At 40.4% G+C, this 18516-nt stretch overlaps 2 protein-coding genes across 5 annotated transcripts in view; both read left to right on the forward strand.

Annotated features, from left to right (window-relative positions):
- The first annotated feature begins 3001 nt into the window (after window positions 1–3001).
- Window positions 3002–13940, forward strand: LOC102213443 (AT-rich interactive domain-containing protein 3B-like). The gene is made up of 9 exons (XM_005728039.1): window positions 3002–3317; window positions 4262–4894; window positions 8568–8642; window positions 8784–8856; window positions 9705–9888; window positions 10704–10954; window positions 11175–11438; window positions 11539–11628; window positions 12689–13940. Exons 1-9 carry the CDS (start codon window positions 3291–3293, stop codon window positions 12826–12828), a joined length of 1737 nt encoding a protein of 578 aa, XP_005728096.1. The 5' UTR covers window positions 3002–3290; the 3' UTR covers window positions 12829–13940.
- A 2244-nt stretch (window positions 13941–16184) lies between these two features.
- syt18b (synaptotagmin XVIIIb) overlaps window positions 16185–18516 on the forward strand; it is a 3579-nt gene continuing 1247 nt past the window's right edge. For 2 of the 4 annotated variants that reach the window (XR_311595.2, XR_311596.2), the window contains exons 1-2: window positions 16185–16473; window positions 16972–18430. Coding sequence is in view for 1 of the 4 variants with exons in the window: in XM_005728040.2 (XP_005728097.1) it covers window positions 16329–16473; window positions 16972–17981 (1155 nt within the window). In the remaining 3 variants the exon portion in view is untranslated. Of the gene's footprint in view, window positions 16474–16971; window positions 18480–18516 lie in introns of those variants that run through there. The other 2 variants (XR_311597.2, XM_005728040.2) reach the window with 2 other exon arrangements.

Here is an 18516-nt window from a genome sequence, read left to right on the forward strand (position 1 = left end):
AAAAAAAACATGACTGAGTATTAAGCCGTTCCTCCATAGATTTTAAAAATCTGACTCATCATTTGGAAATGTGTCTTTAGATGTAGGAACTAAAAGTCAAAGTTGGCAAAACTATTTCAGTGCAAAAATGTAGCTTTTTATTTCCAAATATGCCTCAAAAATTTAGTGCAGTAGAGTCACATTAACAAATGACTTGTTCTTTAGGCTTCTAGACTATGTTGTTTTTTTTAGGTATATTTTAAGGAAGCTTGCTTTGAAGTGATACTTTTGTGTAATGGAATTGGACATTTTTAAAACGAGTACAGGATCATTTCTGTGCTTTCTACACCGGTAAAACTAAAACTTTAAAAGTATCTAGTATAAAATTAAAACCCCTTTAATAGATCTTCAGCTGCTTATTATTTTTATCTGTATGAACTTATTTCTGAAAAGCTAAGACACTTGATAGTATTATCTTATTGGTAGCCTACTAGAATATTTTTAGAGGTGCAGGAAATGGGGGTTATCTACTCTGTGCCACAATGGGCTAGTTATTATTGTCCGTGATCTAAATACCACAAAACATCCTGCAGAGCATTTTAATTTCGATTTCTCTTGCTGGGTTAAAAAAAAAATATATATATATATATAGATATAGATATAGATATAGATATATATATAGATATAGATATATAGATAGATAGATATAGTTGGTCTGGCTTGTGATTACCTACAGGTCTACAAAAGCTTTATTCGATGGCTGAATCTAAGAGTTCTGCTCACATCAACAGCATCAGCCAATAGCTTTATTTAGACTGGTGGGAGAAACTATAGACACTGATTCCCCCGAGCAAGCAGAGTAATCACATGTAGTATTTTGCTGCTCAGAATAGCAGAGCATCAAATGTTCACCAAGGCGCCGAGATTACAGTTATAGTTAGCTTTTCGTAGCAGGCAACTATAGAAAGGAGACATTTCTCCTGCTGGCACTGCTTGAAGAGTTTAGTTACTTCAGAGTTCCTTCATAAATAAATGTGTTGAATGGTTATTGGAAAACAACAGGGGTGTGGCACCAGCTGGGGACAGGGGTGGCACTGCTATCTCAAATTTGAATGGCCCTTTTTAATGCCCCGCCAACAGGAGAAAAAGGATATGATTCACTGGGAATAATAGCTCTTAATGTTTCAGTGCTTTTATGCACATCTTACTGCTCCCTAGCTCCTGTACTTTCTAAATGTGAACAAAAAACAAAGGACGTGTAAGACGTTATTTTTGCCCTACCAAACACCACTGGTTAAAAACAATGGAATTATTCCCCAAAACCACACCATAAAAAGACAGATCGTTTCCATGTACAACAGAGTCAGAGCGTCTCTTACAGACCAGGAAATATCACAGAAGAAAGCAAATGCACACATCTTTGTTTTTGCAATACTGCCACACTGGACTGACAGCTTCTCTGGTTAAGAAATGTTTGTGAACAGACTGACAAACAACAAGCACAGACTAGCCATTAAACACCTTTAAGCTGTGTATTATTTGTTGCATGGTGAGCCTGATGTATGTAAGCTGTGCAAAATTGCCCCACTGCCTCGTTTGCCACTAAAACATTGGATTAGTGACTGGTACCTCAGTAACATAAAGCATCTCCCGAGGGAGAGGTCAGGAGGTCATCCTCGTTTACTTTGAGAGGTATTTCTTTCTTTTACTCTTGTCTTGATCAAGAAAGTAGTGGTTTTTTTTCTCATGCTTCTTTTGTTCCAATTGAACAATATATATATATATATATATATATATAGCTTTATTCTACAACTACGATTACCAACACTAACAAGCTGATCTACATATATACATGCGCTCATCTCTTTTCACTCTCTGTGTTTATACACCACTCTGTATTTAATCATTAGTATTCTTAATCTCTGGCTCCCTCTCCCACAGTGTGTCTTCTGTCCTGTCTCCCTCCCCTCACCCACAGCCTGTTGTGGCAGATGGCTGACCCTCCTTAAACCTAATTCTGCTGAGGTTTCTTCCTGTTAAGAGGGAGATTTTCCTTCCCACTTTTGCCAAGTGCTTGCTCATAGTGGGCTGTCTGATTGTTGGTGTTTTCTCTGTACTGTTGTAGAGACAACTTGCGTTTACTGTTACTGTGATTTGTGTCATATAAATAAAATGTAGTTGAATATTAAATACGAACTTTCACTTTGCTAGAAAGTCCAACAAGGACATCCAACAGGAGAAAGGCTGTTCCAACATTTACGAGCTACAACCTCAAGAGACCCTGATCAGAAAATCAGAGAGGTCGGTGGCAGATATAAGGTCTCAGTAGCTCTAATATATATGCAGCAGGCTGTCCATATAAGTTTATATGTAATTAATACCATTTTAAGATGATTTGTTAATTTGACTGGAAGCCAATAAAGAGAAGGAAGAATAGGGGTGATGTGCTTGTTAGTAATCTATCTGCTGCTTTCTCGACCAATTACAGATGGGCTTATGGGCTCACGGGTTGTGGAGGCAGGAGCTCTGTACACAATTATATTTTTCAACCAGTTTCCAAGTGGTTGGTTTTGCATTTACTTCTGATAGAATTGGACCCACAGGCTGGTTCTTGATCTGTTCATGTGCCAGCCTACTGAAACAACCCTGTTATTGGCCCTGGAAACAGAAGTGAGTGTTTACATGATAATGGTGCACTGAGTACAGGAAGAATTCACTGGAGATATCTGATCAGAATAAAAACACACACTTTGCGTTTCACGCTTTGTCATGAGGTTCTCCCAAAATGATTTAATTCGGCCCTAATGCAAAAACTATTAATAAAGGAAAGACGGCTTCACTAGTTTGACGTGTTGTTTTATCTTATTGATTTATTTCTACGGTAAAGGTCACATCACCTTTGTAAGAATCAGCAATGGATTCTGCTTTGGGGTGGGATTTCCTTGAGAAGTGGGTGGGAAGATACACATAGCTGGAAGCGATAAAGCACTTTACGATCTTTGCGCACGGGGCGGGCTTTCCATTCATCCAAGTTGGGGGTGTGCGCCACTCACTCGCAGACAATCGAAGATATTTTAGTTTGTGTGCTCTGCGAGTGACCGCAGGGAGGTGAAGCACAGCAGTATTTACCCCTCCTCCAGCTCCCATTACTCCAGCCTTCACACAGCGAGGGGCTTTAAACCACATTTGATCGACAGGAGGGGTTTTTGTTTTGTGTTTCTCTACTTTAAAAAAAAAGGAGAAAGTGGTCATGAGATGCGATTAACTTCTGGCGAAGGAAAAAAGCAATAACTTCACGAGACCTGTTGGCGATGATGAATTATTCAAAGGCGCAAATGGTGAGTAAGCCTATCGACGACTCTTTCGTAGCTCACCCACTCGTGTTCGTTACAGTAACAAAGCAAAATTGGACAAAAGTGGACGTTACTATGATAATTTACGCTTTTTAAAGCTCCCCCTGTCATTCCCCGCAAGGGCAACAAGTTTGAAGCTTTATGTGAAGTTAAATTTCATCCATGTGTCCAATAAAAACGACGAAACCCGTTGTGAAATAACTTACTCCGAGGACCCTTAAGCAAATTGCGACTATTGAACTTATAAATGAGAGAGATATTTGGCCCCATGTAAAAATGTGTTTTAATAGAAATTTACGCTTTTTGTGTTTGTTTATTCAACTGTTTATTCAACTTTATCGCCCTTTAATGAGCTCTCTGATGTCCACTCTTCCCGATTACCAAAGGTAGTCTACCTTAACTTGAAGAAGAAGAAAAAAACATGATTAATATCTGGTATTTAATTATGTTTAATTTGCCTCTGCAAGCATTTTTGACCATGTTTATTGTTCTGGAGTAGGCCACCTAAGTGCTGCTGGGTATTAAAACATGTTAATCACATCATACACAGTTTTTTATCTTGTTTGTTTTTTCAAATCAAATCACTTTTATTGTCACATCACATGTGCAGGTACATTGGTACAGCACATGTGAGTGAAATTCTTGTGTGTGAGCTTCACAAGCAACAGAAATGTGCAAACACAACAACAAAAACCAGCAAATACAAGAATGGCTACATCTGAAACTAATAAATATATGTATAATATATAATAGTATATGCATTTCTGGATGTGTATACTAAATATTTTTCTACGTGTGTGTGTGTGTGTGTGTGTGTGTACACATATTTTACAAATTAAATATAAATTAAATACAAATTAAATTTTTTTAAAGATATTAAAATTTCTCATTAAAGTTCTGCCATTAGTGATTTGTGTTTTTCTCCTCAGTCCAATCTATCAGAGGTTGGAAGTTCAGCTGGGTGTTCACAGTCCTGTCCAGCCGGCGTGAAGCTGGAGGTGGTGATGGAGCATCTGCAGAAACAACAAGAAGCAAAGCTGGAGATGAGCCTGCAGGAGAAGCAGCTTCTTCACGCTCAGCTCCTGTTTGCTCAACAAGCTGCCGCAGCAAGAGCCTCGTTTTCAAGACCAGACTCTACATTGTTTGAAAGAGTAGATGGACAGAGCAATCCAGGACTCCAGCAGGCCTTGAATAATCATCTGAGCGGAGTGGATCCAGAGGCAGAGGAGGATGGAAACTCAGAAGATGAGGAACAGGAGATGTTGACTTCTCAGGAGAACAACGAGGAGGAAGACATGGGCGAGGAAGAGGAGGAGGAGAAGGAGGAGGAGAACAATTCTCATCAACAGGCAAAAAAGCCCCGACTCCAGCATGTATCGCATTTTCCCTTCCAGCCTTATTCTACATCTCCATCAGTGGCTGGGAAGCAAACGTCTGAATCTCCACCTTCAGGAAAAAAACAAGAGCACATGGAAAAGAATCTGACGTCACCGGCGGGTCATCATGCCTTCGCGTCAGCGAATGGCTTTGCTGACTGGGGCTTTGATGAGTCAGTGAAACGGGTAAGAGAGAAAATGCACATCTGTAATTGTTATTTTGTGTGTATACGTATGTTCTGCCTTAATTGTTGACCTTCCTCACTGCTGCCTGGTTTCCCTCCTGATGTACGGGAAGGAAGGTGCGCTTTTTTTGGCCAGATGCACATCTTAATTACTTTCCAGGCCAGAGATTTGGATTTGAAATGAGAGCAGATGAGTCAGATTTTCTTTAAATGTAGCCATGGATTGAATTTAAATTGCAACTGTATGAGTTCAGTGTCCAGCTGTTGTCTTTTCCCCTTCTTTTGGGGAGCAAGCTGATTGGTTCGTCTCTACATGAAAAAGGGCTGCCACCTCAATATAATGCACTGATTAATGAGGGCTGTAGGTGCAGGGACAGCTGGGTTGTGGCTCACCATGCAAACTGCTAACCGTAAAATTTACTTGCAGTTGTTTCACAGGAGAAGAATGGTCCTTTTGATACCATTACCCAGAGTTTTACACATTATTCAGAGTTTTTTTTTTTCCTCTTTGTCTGATTTTTGGTCAATGTGGAAGTACAAACATCCAGGCCCAGATGTTACTGTAGTCTTGCAGATGGCTTTGCATAACTGAGGCGTCGCTGGGCAACACTAAATGGCAGCTTAATTTCACTGAAAATAATCAATACGTTATACGGCCACTGCAGTGACAATGTGTTTCCTTTTCACAGGCCAGCAAGCCAAGCCTGCAGCAATAAAGAACATTTTGTTTTAGTTTAAGCGCAGTAATGAGAGTTGTGAGAGACTGTGGTGGAAAGGCTTAAGTGCGTGTCTGTTTAATGGTTTGCTTTCTGTTTTTGTTTTTGCTGAAAAGTCAGAAACATCTCACAGCCCTAAAATTAGAACGAATTTGTGCAAGGCCTTTGCTGTGACTCAGATCTGTGAGGATCTTTGTAAGTTGTCAAATTAACTGCAGAAAGTATTCTTTGTCATATTTAATTATATTGGGATTTACTTGATGAAAAGTCTTTTAGTCTGGTTTTCATTTTTGTTGGCAGTATTATTGATTCTTAGCAGGGTTGTAAATATGAGTAACCACACTGAGCTAGAATTCTTCTTTTCTTTGTGTAAGAAATAGGTGTTTTTTGTGAGTTTTTTGTTTTGTTTTGGGGGTTTTTGCGGCTGAAACTCAAAGTGGAGCTCATGTTGACTGGTTGCCTATTAAGCTTTCTTATCCAACAACCATGTTAACAAGTCCACAAGCTTGAAGTGGCTCTTTTGCAAGTTAATCGGTGGCTGGTTGAAATAGCTGCTCTTTTCACCTTACGATTGTGCCGTGCTCTACGGCGTCTTTATCTTCTTTTTCTTCAGTTCAATTCATTACCGAAATATCTTTGAAAATCTTGACATGCGTTTCAAGCCTCATCACGCCAGACAGCCATTGTTCGCTCCTTATGTGCAGTCTCACTGTAAGCCTTTAAATGTAGCTCGGGTGGGGATAAAGAGCCCCTGTTCATTCAAGCTTGCAGCACAGCGAGGAGCCAGATAAATGATCTTGACTTCCTGGGGGGATTAAAGGGCCAATAATTTGATTCGGCTAAAAAAAAAATGTGGGACCCCCTGTCGCTGCATTGAGATTTGGAGAGGGGTGAGTTTTCACTTTTGCCCTGTTGGAGAAACTGAATGATTTTAATGAAGCTCATTATAGGGGGCAGTCGGTTAGTATTAACATTTCACTATTTTAATGTCAGCCTTGATTTCGGTCACGACTGGTTGACAAGACAGACTTTTACTTTGAAGTAATACGCATTTAAATTTCATTGAATTTAAATATGTTGGAAAAAAACTCACATAAATAAAACTTGCCTCTTTAACAAAACAAAAGAAACCCATTTTTCCTGACCTACATACTGAATACTATCAGGACTCCCAGGCTGGGATGTGTGAAAGCTCTGTGAGCAATTAACTGAAAGCTCTTTGTTAACAGATCCACAGTAGGTCTCACTTGCTCATCAATAAGGAAGGGGGGAGGGTTTTATTTCGATTTGATGCTGAAAAGATCTTCAATAGTGTTTCTGCTGAAGGCGTAAAAGTCCTTGATTAGAAATTCTAAGGCCAATCTGTTGGATGTGTCAACAGCTTGGTAACCTCTGGGACGAGTTTGACCAGTTTACCCGCAAGAAACTGGAAATGGTTACCAGAGCACAAGCTGGTTTTTATAAGAGTTTGTTACAGTGATTTCCTACCAAGATGAGGGTCATCAGAGTGGAAATTCGAGGTGCATGCTTTGTGAAAGCGCTTCTAATACTTAGAATAGCTCAATATTTAAAATGTATATTGTTGTATGTAATAGATTTACAGTCAAGGAGGTTGGTATAATATTTAAAGGATGGAAATGATTAGCTAAAAGTAATGGATAGGTGGTTGAAAGAGCTGGCTGCAATGTTTCGATGACTAGTTAATGGATAAAAGTTGGAAAAGCTGATGCCTCGTGTGCATATAAAAGCTGGTAAGCTCAATAGAAGTAATAGGTTTGTGGTTAAATCAAAGTTTCAATAGAATACAAACAACTGAAGCTATTAAACTGTGTACAAGACTAATGTGACAGTGTTTAGTCTTACACAGTTATTAGTAGTGAAATGAAAGTCCAGTTTTAAGTTGGTTGTAGTAAACGTTAGTGATGCTGTGGAGCTGACGTCAAAGAGAACCACTGGGGTTCACTTTCAGCCTGCTGTTGATGTGCGTTGGTATCTGCAGCTTGCCTTTATGTTTTTACTGTAAACACAAGGACGGTTACAGCTGGAGCGAAAGCCAAATGATAATCGCTTCTCAACTGGCTAATCAGAGAAACAAAGGCTTATATGTTATGGCTTTTAGACTCCGGGCTGACATTATTACCATACCAAACATTCAGTGAATAGGTATGTGTTTATGAAGGCAAAATGATACAGTTAAACACAAAATATCAAGTAAAAGGCTAAATGCGAAAAAGACAAAACAAGCCTGTTATTTTGATTAAAACATAAGAATGGAAGGTTTTTGATGCGGTTAAATACAAAAACATGTTATGATGTTTTGTTGTCTAAACGACTCCTCCTTGTTTTAATATAAAACATGTTAATATAAAACACAAGCGCGAACCAAAACGCACACACCCGCAAGAACTGACAGAAGGCAAGGCTGCGATGGCTTTTCATAAGCTGCATATAGAAATGAATTTGTAATTTCTTCAGGGAGGAAAAACATAATTAATGTCACATTAAAGGGTTTTACTTACTTGCACTACAATGCTACACTCAGTGCATATTAGTGGGATAACCAGCTCAGCAGGCCTTTCCACTCAGCTGCACTCAGGCTGCCCTCCACTCACATTTGCAACCTTTGCTACGTTGATGAGGTGGTGGAAGAATAACATGTCACATTAATCTTCCAGTACAGCACGGCTCATTTAATTGATCTCCATTGTATTTGTCATGGCCCAGTCAGATATTTACAGTAATCATGTGTTTACCAGAGGACAGTCTGATGGTGTACTTGGGAGTACTCCAAGTATCTCACTTAGAAAAACAGCAACACCAGTGTTTGAATAATGACCTGTTTTTATTATTATGTCACTATAGAATTTGGTACTCTTTAAGCAGAATAACGACTTTTACCCTGCAGCAGCTAGTTGGAAATGATTTTCTTAATGTGTCTTTCTGTTATTGTGTGAACAGAGAGGAAGTGCCATGTGGGCAGAGGAGACTGACGGCATTAAAATAAGAGGAGAACCATCTCGGGACTTTGCCAAGGTTCGTATATGTGGTAGAAGTAAACATGTCAAATAACTGAAGAAACTACAGACTAACAGTTTATTGCCTTCTTTTGTGTGTGTGTGTGTGTGTGTGTGTGTGTGTGTGTGTGTGTGTGTGTTTGTGTTTGTTATCCTCTAGCTTTATGAACTGGATAATGACCCACAACGGAAGGAGTTTCTCGACGAACTCTTTGTCTTTATGCAGAAACGAGGTGAGGTTCAAAACCTTTCATTTTTTACATTGTCGATATTTGGACAAGGCAGTTTTGGGTGCAAAGTTGTGTCACCTAGTATCAGCTAACTAAGGTAAGTACCATTAATATAGAGATTAACTCTTACAATTAAACTCACCAAAAACAGGAGCACATCATACATGGGGAAGCTAACTGTGGAAACCCAGACTGAGGTTGTAATCCTCCCTATTTCTGCTTTTTACCACAAGAGTCTAGATGGGTTGAGTCTCTTTTTCAGCACTTCTGCATCTTCATCCCTGGATTTAGCCACTTGGTTAAAGACTTTCATACAGATTGGGATTTGTTTCCACAAATCCCAAGATTAGGATTTGTTGTTTGTGGAAACAAATCCAAGAAGAAGTGCAACATGTTCACTAATCTTCACTTATGTGGGGCAAGGTCATTGCCATGCAAAATGTGCATGTGTGTCTGTGTTCATCTTAAGCACAAAGTAATCTGATTTCTACAACTGCTTTTTAGCTGGCTTCATTAATTGGCTTTTCTCCAAATCGGGACCGGAAGGGTCAGTTTGGCCTGCTGGCGCTGTTGACTCTAACATAGCCCCTCTCCTTGCACTTAGATCAATGCATCAACAAAGCTGTTGTTGTGGATTATCCCCACCCCCACCGCCTCACATCTGAAACTAGCTTCATTTGACAACTCTGTCTGCGCAGATTAAACATGCTAAGCCACATTATCTAACTCTGACCTAAGGCCCTCAGGTGTGCCGCTCAGAAGATGCTCGCGTCCTCCGCTTCTGCCTCACGTTATTCACAAGACCCGTTCTTGTTTAGCGACATTTCAATGCATTCTGTTATTTATCCAAGGAACTCCTGTGAATCGCATCCCCATCATGGCAAAACAGGTGCTGGACTTGTACAAGCTTTACAAGCTTGTGACAGAGAAAGGAGGCCTGGTGGAGGTTATTAACAAGAAGATATGGAGGGAGATCACCAAAGGCCTCAGTCTCCCCACATCAATCACCAGTGCGGCCTTCACCTTACGCACCCAGTAGGTTTCTCTCAGGTGTTTTGGCAGATTTTTTTTTGATCAACAATCGGCTTGCTAAATGATTGTATTGGTTAGACTATAAATGACTCCAAAAATGCTGAATATATTTTCAAGAGCTAGCACATATTTGTGACTCTGTTATTTTAAAAATGATGAAATGTAATCATTCTCTGAACACCATAATGCTGCAAGAACATAACTATAATTTGCGTAAATGAAACCTTTGCTCACTTTGTTTCTGACTAGCCGATCAGATATGTATTTTTATGGTTTGCAAAGTCTGTAATTTTAAAAGATAACAGTCTGCAGAGTCTTATGCTTGTGGCTTTGTAGGTCTTCACAGGAGGCTTTTGCTGGCAGTCAGCTAGAAAGAAAAGTAGTGGGGGGGGGAGGCTGAAAATTGCATTCATGGCAATAAATCATGTAGCTGTTGAAGCATTTCACAGAAAAACAGGAGCTTTGTTGTTAAGGCGGTATTTAAGCAAACAGAGGGATTTATCCCGTGGATATTTCCACAGAATATAATACCAGTTCACCCAGCATTCATTAAGATGTGGACTGGGTGGCTAACCAACATTACTACCACAGGAACAACCACACTTTTGCTAGAATCTCCATGTTTTAGCTCATTTGCTGGCAAAAATGTGGACTTCCACTAACTGCTCCCTAAAGAACCATACAATTAATAGATCTTAGCATTTTGTAGATAAAGACTTGAAAAGGGAACCATCTGCTTTATCCTTCATATTTGCAAATAATTAAAAAATGTTTTTGTGGAAAATGGATGGAAAACCCGTGAAACTTTCCACCTGCAGGTATATGAAGTATCTGTATCCTTTTGAGTGCGAGAAGAAAGGCCTGAGCTCTCCGGGTGAGCTACAGGCGGCCATCGATAGCAACCGCAGAGAAGGCCGGCGTCCCAGCTACACCAGTAGTCTGTACCGCTACTCCCCCTCCCCAGGCTCTGCTCCACATGCACTACTGTCTTCACCCAATATGCAGAGTGCTCCGACCACGCACAATGGCCGCAATATCTCCGCTAGTCCGCATTTAAAGAGAAGCATAGGTACGGCGCATTTTCTTTTCTAAAATGATCATATTTTACAACAGATACAATCTAAGCCTCTTTATAGTGTTTAGGATAGGCAAGCCCTGCAATGCAAATTTAGCACACTGATAATCATTTTGTTTTCCAGTAATCATGAATTGTGAATAATAAATATATAATTTTTCAAACTTCTTATGAACATAATAATTTCTTCATCTTTTTCTTTGTTTCCAATCAGATGAGTCCCCCACCCCTGTTGTAACCCAGCTGCCCATGGCTCTAGCACTGGGGCAGCAACAGCAGCAGCTGGCACAAGCTGCCACATTTGAGCATCTTAGAGAGAGGTTGGAGCAAGGAGCAGGTGGAGCTGTAGCTGACAGCCCAGAGAAGAAAATGATGCGCCTCGCTGAGGAGCAGCAGCGCCTCATGCAGCAGGCACTCCAACAAAACCTCCTGGCTATGGCCTCTCACTTTACCCCCATGAACCTCAAACTTGGCAACGGTGAGTTTGCTTCTCCTTTGACCTCTGTCATGGCTGAACATCATAGCATGCTTATTCTGGAACCGACCCTTCACTGGAATTTTTGTTTTTCCTCTGTCAGAAAGCAAACACGATCTGTCGCTGAATCTCTCCACTAATGGAGCGGCCAGTATCAGCGTGTCTGTGGAGGTCAACGGCACTGTTTACTCAGGTGAGTTATGAAACCTGTAAAGGAAGCGTGTCTTCTTTGGTGCGTGACACTAATGTAGAGGAACAAGCGCACATGGTGATGAACTAAGTTAATTGATATCTACAGTGAAAGAAATAAGCAGTATGTGTACTGCACTTGTAGTACCAGTTCCACTGACCAATAACATTTCATGTCTTTGGTTGCATGAGGGTAAATGGCCTTTGTCAAGAGCAAAAGAGGGATTGTGTTTGCTGAACTGCAACACAAACGGCTATTGTTTGACTACAATTTAGCGTTTTATTTTTCTTTTAAAAATGGATCTACTTTAATAAATGAGTCACATGCAGAACAGGAAGTCTTGATCCTAGATATCAACGAACAGATTCAGATACCAACGGTAGACATTTACCAGTTAAGGCATTTTATTAAAATCATGTCAGAATTCCTAAAAACTAACTGTGTACTAGTTAACAACCCTGACTTCTATAGTCATGATATCAACATATTCCACGTCGGAAGAAATTACAAAAACAGACAAGGCAGAGACCAATTCTTTGTGAATAAAACACCTAGTTGATACAAAAACGACAGTCTTTTCATGCAGTTCAGGCTGTTTAATACTCAAAGAAAAGGCAAGGAATCCACATGCCACATCTCAGACTCTACAGGCCTCAGTTACATCATCACAGGACAATTAGAAGTCTCAACAAATATGAAGCCGTTTGTCTGTGAGCTAAAGCTTGCCTGAAAGTAGGTCATGTAACAGGACAATGACCTCAAGCACAGCAGCAAACGGCGTGGCTGAAAAACAAAAGAATCAAGGTGTCGCAATGGTCCAGTCAAAGTCCAGACCTCCACCCACTGTGGCGGGACCTTAAGAGAGCTGTGCATAAATGAATGCCTGCAATAAATAACGATGTGAGACACTTGAACTTATTACTGCTAGAGCTTGTTCTACAAGCTACCGAATCACGAGGCGGACTCTGTTTTTTAGACTCCTGTAAAAACTTTCTTTTTCAATTGCCCTTTGCACAGTGAGTTCTTTGTAACTGACAGTCATTTATGCCGTTGTCTTCTTTAGGAAAACTGTTTGCCCAGAAGTCGGCTGCTTCTGTGTCGTCACAGAACGTAACTCCAGCAGGAACAAGTGGTTTCAGCGCTTTTTCCTCCGCACAAAGTTCCACCTCCTCATCTCCCACCTCCTCAAAGGGACCAAGTTAAAATCACTGGCTTTTTAATCTGTCCGGAGCATAATGATTACACAGTGCACCACACCATTTACTTCTCTTGTCAGACAAGAACTGGATGAACTCCACGGATTCTCTGCCACAACACAGGAAACCTTCTATTACTTTAATAGTGTAATGTCAACATTTTTGACCTCTATCCTCAAGCTTATTTTAATATAGTTTCAGTTTACCTTAGTGCCTGTTAGAAGAAGACTTTTCAAACATGGTAGCTTTCTGGCATAAAGGGCTACAGGTTTGTCCAGAAGTATCGTTAATGCAAAAGAATTGCTACGGCTCTTTGAACGTCAGCTACGTTTGTAGGTGTAAAAGCCGTTCCGTAGCTGCCTTTTCCATCAGTACAACAATGTGGTTGCCAAAGAGCAGCTAGTGAAGACCAAAAAGCCTTAGTTCAGTGTCATAGCTACTTGAAGCCATTTTGTATTCCTCTTGGTAAGCTTTCAGTTTACCTTGAGCAAAAGTTTTTACTTTGAGTAACTGCTTTCATGGAAAATGTAGAACATCAGTTTCCACAGAAATATCGCAACTCCTAAAGAATCAAAGTGAATTTCAGGGGAGATGTTTATTCAGTTTTGCTTTATTGTTATTTATTCATTTGGCGAGGCCTCAAAATGACAGAACATTTATTTCAAGTAACTCGGAGGCGATGTTTCTGCTGGGTGTTGTATGCAGAAAGTGACACATTTACCTCAGTTGACTTCCCATGGTGGCAAGTTTCTCAGGCTACTTTCTTCTGGACTCAGGAATATCCTCTGGACTCACTGTTATCTTATATGTATGTCTTGTCATATTGCTGTTTTATATTAGTGTAAATGCAGAGACTGTATCATTAATGACCTCAACGTGAACACTGAAACGGTGCTACCTCAGTCCTCAGAGAAATATGCAGTGCTTAATGCCGCATGTGTTCATTTGTTGAAATAAACTGTAAATGGACAATCACGTACACACATGATCACAAACAAATGCCACTGGGAATTTTTTTTTTTTTTTTTTTTTAAAGGTTGGCTTTCAGCTCTGTTGGATTAACATGTTTCCTGTAAATGTAGGGATGAGGAATAAAATGAATCTTGTGTGCTGTAAAAATACCGTTTTCTTTCTTTGCACTTCGAATATGTCTTCAGACTTTTGACACAGAGGCTAGTCTCTGATTGCAGATAGCATGTAGTTTTGTAAATGTTTGAAAATAAATGTTGATCACAATGCATTTCAAGTTTTAAAAGAAAAAACTGACTTTTCACTGAGTTTCAGCTCATCTTGTAGCTTTCAGACCCCACTTATTTTAGTTCTCATCACTCTCATATAGTTTGTTTTTTGTTTGGGTTTTTTTGCACAACAGACAGCTAATCCGTCTCTCTAAAAGCTCTTAAAATCTGCAGCACACTACCTGCTCACCAGCACACAGCAGGCAGATGTGAGTAGCCGATGAGAACAGTGGAGCAATTACCAGCTTAAGAGTGCGACGTATCCTCGATGGAAGCCAAAAACAGAAACACAAACTAAAAATAATGTTGCTTTGTAATTGTTGGACGTGCAAACAATCTGTCTGCTAACAGCTTCACTATATCAACTTAATATTAATAATATAAATAAAACTTAATATTGCTCATTGTACACACCTAAACGGTGAGTTGTTATTGTTTAGTGGGAACACATATGTAGACTTATTGTTATTGTTATTATTCTATAGCTTTACATGATTCAAAATTCAAAATACAGTAATCCTTATTTTTCTTATCCAGGTTGTCATAGCTCCCCTCCCCTTGAAGGCCAATGTTCCTCTTAAGTTAGGTTGGGACCCTTATATGGGAGCTCTATGACCCTCTGTTATAAGGTCTTTACTGTAAAATCAAAAGCGCCTTGAGACAGCTGTTGTTGTAATTTTGCACGATATAAATAGAATTGAATGAACAAGCACTTTGTGGTGGTTGGAAAGAAAAATTCTCTTTTACTAAGAAGAAACCTCAAGTAGAACCAGGCTCAGGGAGGGGCAGCCTGCAGATGGCTGGCATATAATCAGTTTACAAATTATGTTGAAAAGATATATAATGTAACCACTGCACACTGTCCCACTTACCATAATTTGTTATTCAGTTTCGGTCTGTGTGACCTTTGTCAGCTACAAAGGAGCAGTGTTCATGCACATTTGCACAGATATACACACTGAATAAGATTCAGCCAATTAGGGATTCCTCCTCTCACATGTGCATACTATCGATCAGGTAATGAGTCCACTGGAAACATCCATGCCATCATCAGAAAGCCAAACAACATTTAACATCGCCAGCTGATCTGAAAAAAGACCCTTGTATGTTAGAATCGGCGATGGCGTGCCGTGCACAGGGGCCAGTTTTGTACTTTTACCCTGGATATCTCAACTGGCTCATTATAATTGTGCGATACAGCTGCCTTTATTTAATTAAAATAGCTGAACAGCAGCTCCTTTCCATCACTGGAAAGTTGGATCCAAAAATTCAAGAATAAGTTCTCGATTGGCCAGATGGGGGTAGTATTTCCTCGCCTACACATGACACACATACACTAATCCATGTTCAGGGGTGTTGTGAACAAGCAAAGATGCACATCTGTCAGTATGCCAAGCTGTTTCTGATGTCTTTAACTTGGAACCCGAACTGTGTAGCAAGAGGGGGAAAAAACAAATGTAAGTGTAAATTTAATTACTTTTTTCAGTCCCTGCAGTTTGGCTTCTGTCATAGAGACATAAAGAAAAAAAACTTCTAAGCTTACTGTGATGTGTAAAAGTCTACACATCACGTTTTTGAATATGGAAAAGAATCTACAGAGTGAGCTTTACTTGCTTAACTCTGTAGCAGACCTATCATGACAGTAATAAATAAAAAATAATTAAAAAAAACAAATTCATGGGTCAAAGGAGCGTGGTGGTGGTGGTGTGTGTGTGTGTGTGTGTGTGTGTGTGTGTGTGTGTTGGGGGGAGGGTTACAGGATTTACTGGTTAGGATAGTTATGCTATAGTGAAAATGCTGGATTTACATCTGGAACACTGAAGAGGAAAGATGCTGCGGAGGCATTATGACGGCTCTCTCCGCCCACGGTCCCCGCCCACCAGGCAGGAATAATAGTGTGTAAGTCACTTTGCAAATGAGGTTATCACTATCCAGGGATGCAGGCTGGAATATACGGTATGCAGAGAGTTTGGACAGAAGGATGATTTTCTGACTCCCAACCGAGAAATAGATCTACAGGTGGAGAGAAGAAACTTTAAATTAAACCAGTTATTAATTTTTTTAAATTTACAGTAATGTTTTTATGAAGGCAAGTGCAAATGTTTTTGTGCCTTTTTTCCCTTTACTTGATAGTCTAAAATAACGTTGTTTGGCTTTGTTTTGGACTAAAAATCTAAATGTGTTTTCATCAGTCGAGCAAACGATCTTCTTTACTTGGACATTTGGGCTTCTGCTTGTGGATTTCTTAGTAGGCTCTACTGCTGGCACCATGCCTTATCATGATGAGGAGTACCCCGGTCAGCCTCTGTGGCAGTCTGTGCTGCTTTTCTGCTGCAAGGGCATGATCGAGGGCATCATGGTCATTCTGTTCTTCTGGCTTCTGGTTCAGGTCCTGTTCACCAAACAGTTAGAAGGTACGGTATCCGAGTACAAAACAATAACCACATCGCCACATGCTATTACCATATACGTGCTGATGAAAGAGCTCCCTGGTCCATAACGGATGTGATTCTGTTGTTTTCATAGATAAAGCAAAGCTAGAATAACATCAAATGTTTCTTTCCAGTGTTTGTGTTTTTGGTACATTTTGTGTTGCTAAATCTCTTTGATAATTACATCATTTTTACTCATTTAGAAACCTACTTTAGTGATGCATATCTCCACAAATTAAGGGCTGTAAACTTGGCTACCCAATCATATTAGGAATGGCATATTTATTAATATATTGTTCAGTTTTTATGTGTATATTTTAAGAAAGCTCTGACAAAATTTGAACCAGTCATTTAGTAATATGCTAATATTTTCCAGCACATGGCCCAAAATACTACATTAACTGCATTATGTAATCCCAGAGTTGACTGAGATGAATTACTTCTGCCACCTGACCTTATTATCCCTTGTTGCTTCTACAGTTCATCTCCAGATTCTTCTTCTGGTTGGGCTGATCACCTTTTGTCTGTGTTTGGTCCTGGGATGCCTTCTGTGCTTGTGGAAAAGTAAAGTTTCTCGAGTGAAAGACAAAGCTCCTGCGACATCAGCACCAGCTCCTGCTGAACCTGTGTCCTTTGCTCAGACCTCACCTTCTCCCTCAGCAGCAGCAACAGCATCAGCACCCAAGCAGCAGTTTGATGAGCTGGATGAAGAAGTGCTGGAGTACCCGTCCACTTTTAGCAGCGCTGCTACTTCAGAGGGTGAATTTGGCTCTCTGGCATTTTCAAATCAAACTTCCTGTGAACAAAAGGAGCCTCCAAAGTCTTATTTTTCCCTGCGCCGCCTCAGCACACCTCTGCTTTCATCACCCCTTTATAAACCATTAGACCAGAGTCATAGCTCGCTGCCTTCCTTTCCCAAACTGGGACTACTGGCCAAAACACGTAAGGCCCTGCAGCGACGCTGCACTGTAACTGGGGAAGACATATCTTATAATGAGCACACTAGACTCACCAGACCCAGTGCTGGCTCTCCTTCTACAAAAGAAAAACCTATCCCATTGGCCCCACTAAGCTATGGCTCCAGTGCAAGCTGCCAACATCCAATATCACCAAAACCCTGCCTCCACTTCACTATGGCCTTCTCTCCAGGGCAGCAAACCCTGACAGTCACTGTCCTCAGCCTCAGTGGGATGCCTCACAGGCTGGAAGATGTGTCTGTGCAGGGCAGCCTACCACCTCTCTGCCCCTTTCCTATGAAAGCCGCTGTGCAGAGCAGCTCCAGCTCTGAAGCCCACAGCCTGGTGCTAATTTTTAAGGTGAGCTCTGTGGAGGAGCTCCAAAGGTGTGTACTGAAGGTAGCTGTGAATGCACGAGAACCAGCGAGCCCCAGACGCAGTTCTCTGGGTGAACTGGAAGCCGAGTGTGCAGGAAGAGACTGGACACCACAGACGCCACTTCACTTAACAAAAGAACTCAATCGAAGCAAGTAGAAAATAAAAAAGGTAGCGAAGGTTATACACCTGTGAGTGGTTTAAATGTCCGTACTTGGAGGTAAAAGCAACTTGAATGATTGATTAGGAACCTTTCGGGTACAAATTTTAGACCTCTGAACTTAAATCCTGGAACAATAACAAGATGGAAGAAAATGTAAACAAATTTCCAGATTTTTTTCTGTAGTTTTATTTATTCATTGCTGTGTATGACAGAGCTAAATGTTCAAGTTGCAATTCCTGCCAATTAGGAATGCCCTCTTTGCTCTTTGAACTTTTGCCCTTTGATTGCAGAGTCTGACCTCTCAGGATGCACTGATGTGTAAGGGGCTTAGCTGTCCTCCACAGATCTTCATTTTGCTTCATTATCAGACTGTCGCACTCTGTTAAAGTCACGGTCCTCAGAGCTGATAATCTAGACAGCCTTGTTTCTACATCAGTGGCAGCAGGTAAAACCAGAGTTTGGTGTCACTTAAACTCGACAAAATGCGTATGTGATTTCAGAATGCTATAAGGGCATAATAGACAGATGTAT

This window comes from Pundamilia nyererei, unplaced genomic scaffold (genome assembly GCF_000239375.1).
Source record: "Pundamilia nyererei isolate P.nyererei 1_Seehausen unplaced genomic scaffold, PunNye1.0 scaffold00027, whole genome shotgun sequence".
Taxonomy (NCBI): domain Eukaryota; kingdom Metazoa; phylum Chordata; class Actinopteri; order Cichliformes; family Cichlidae; genus Pundamilia; species Pundamilia nyererei.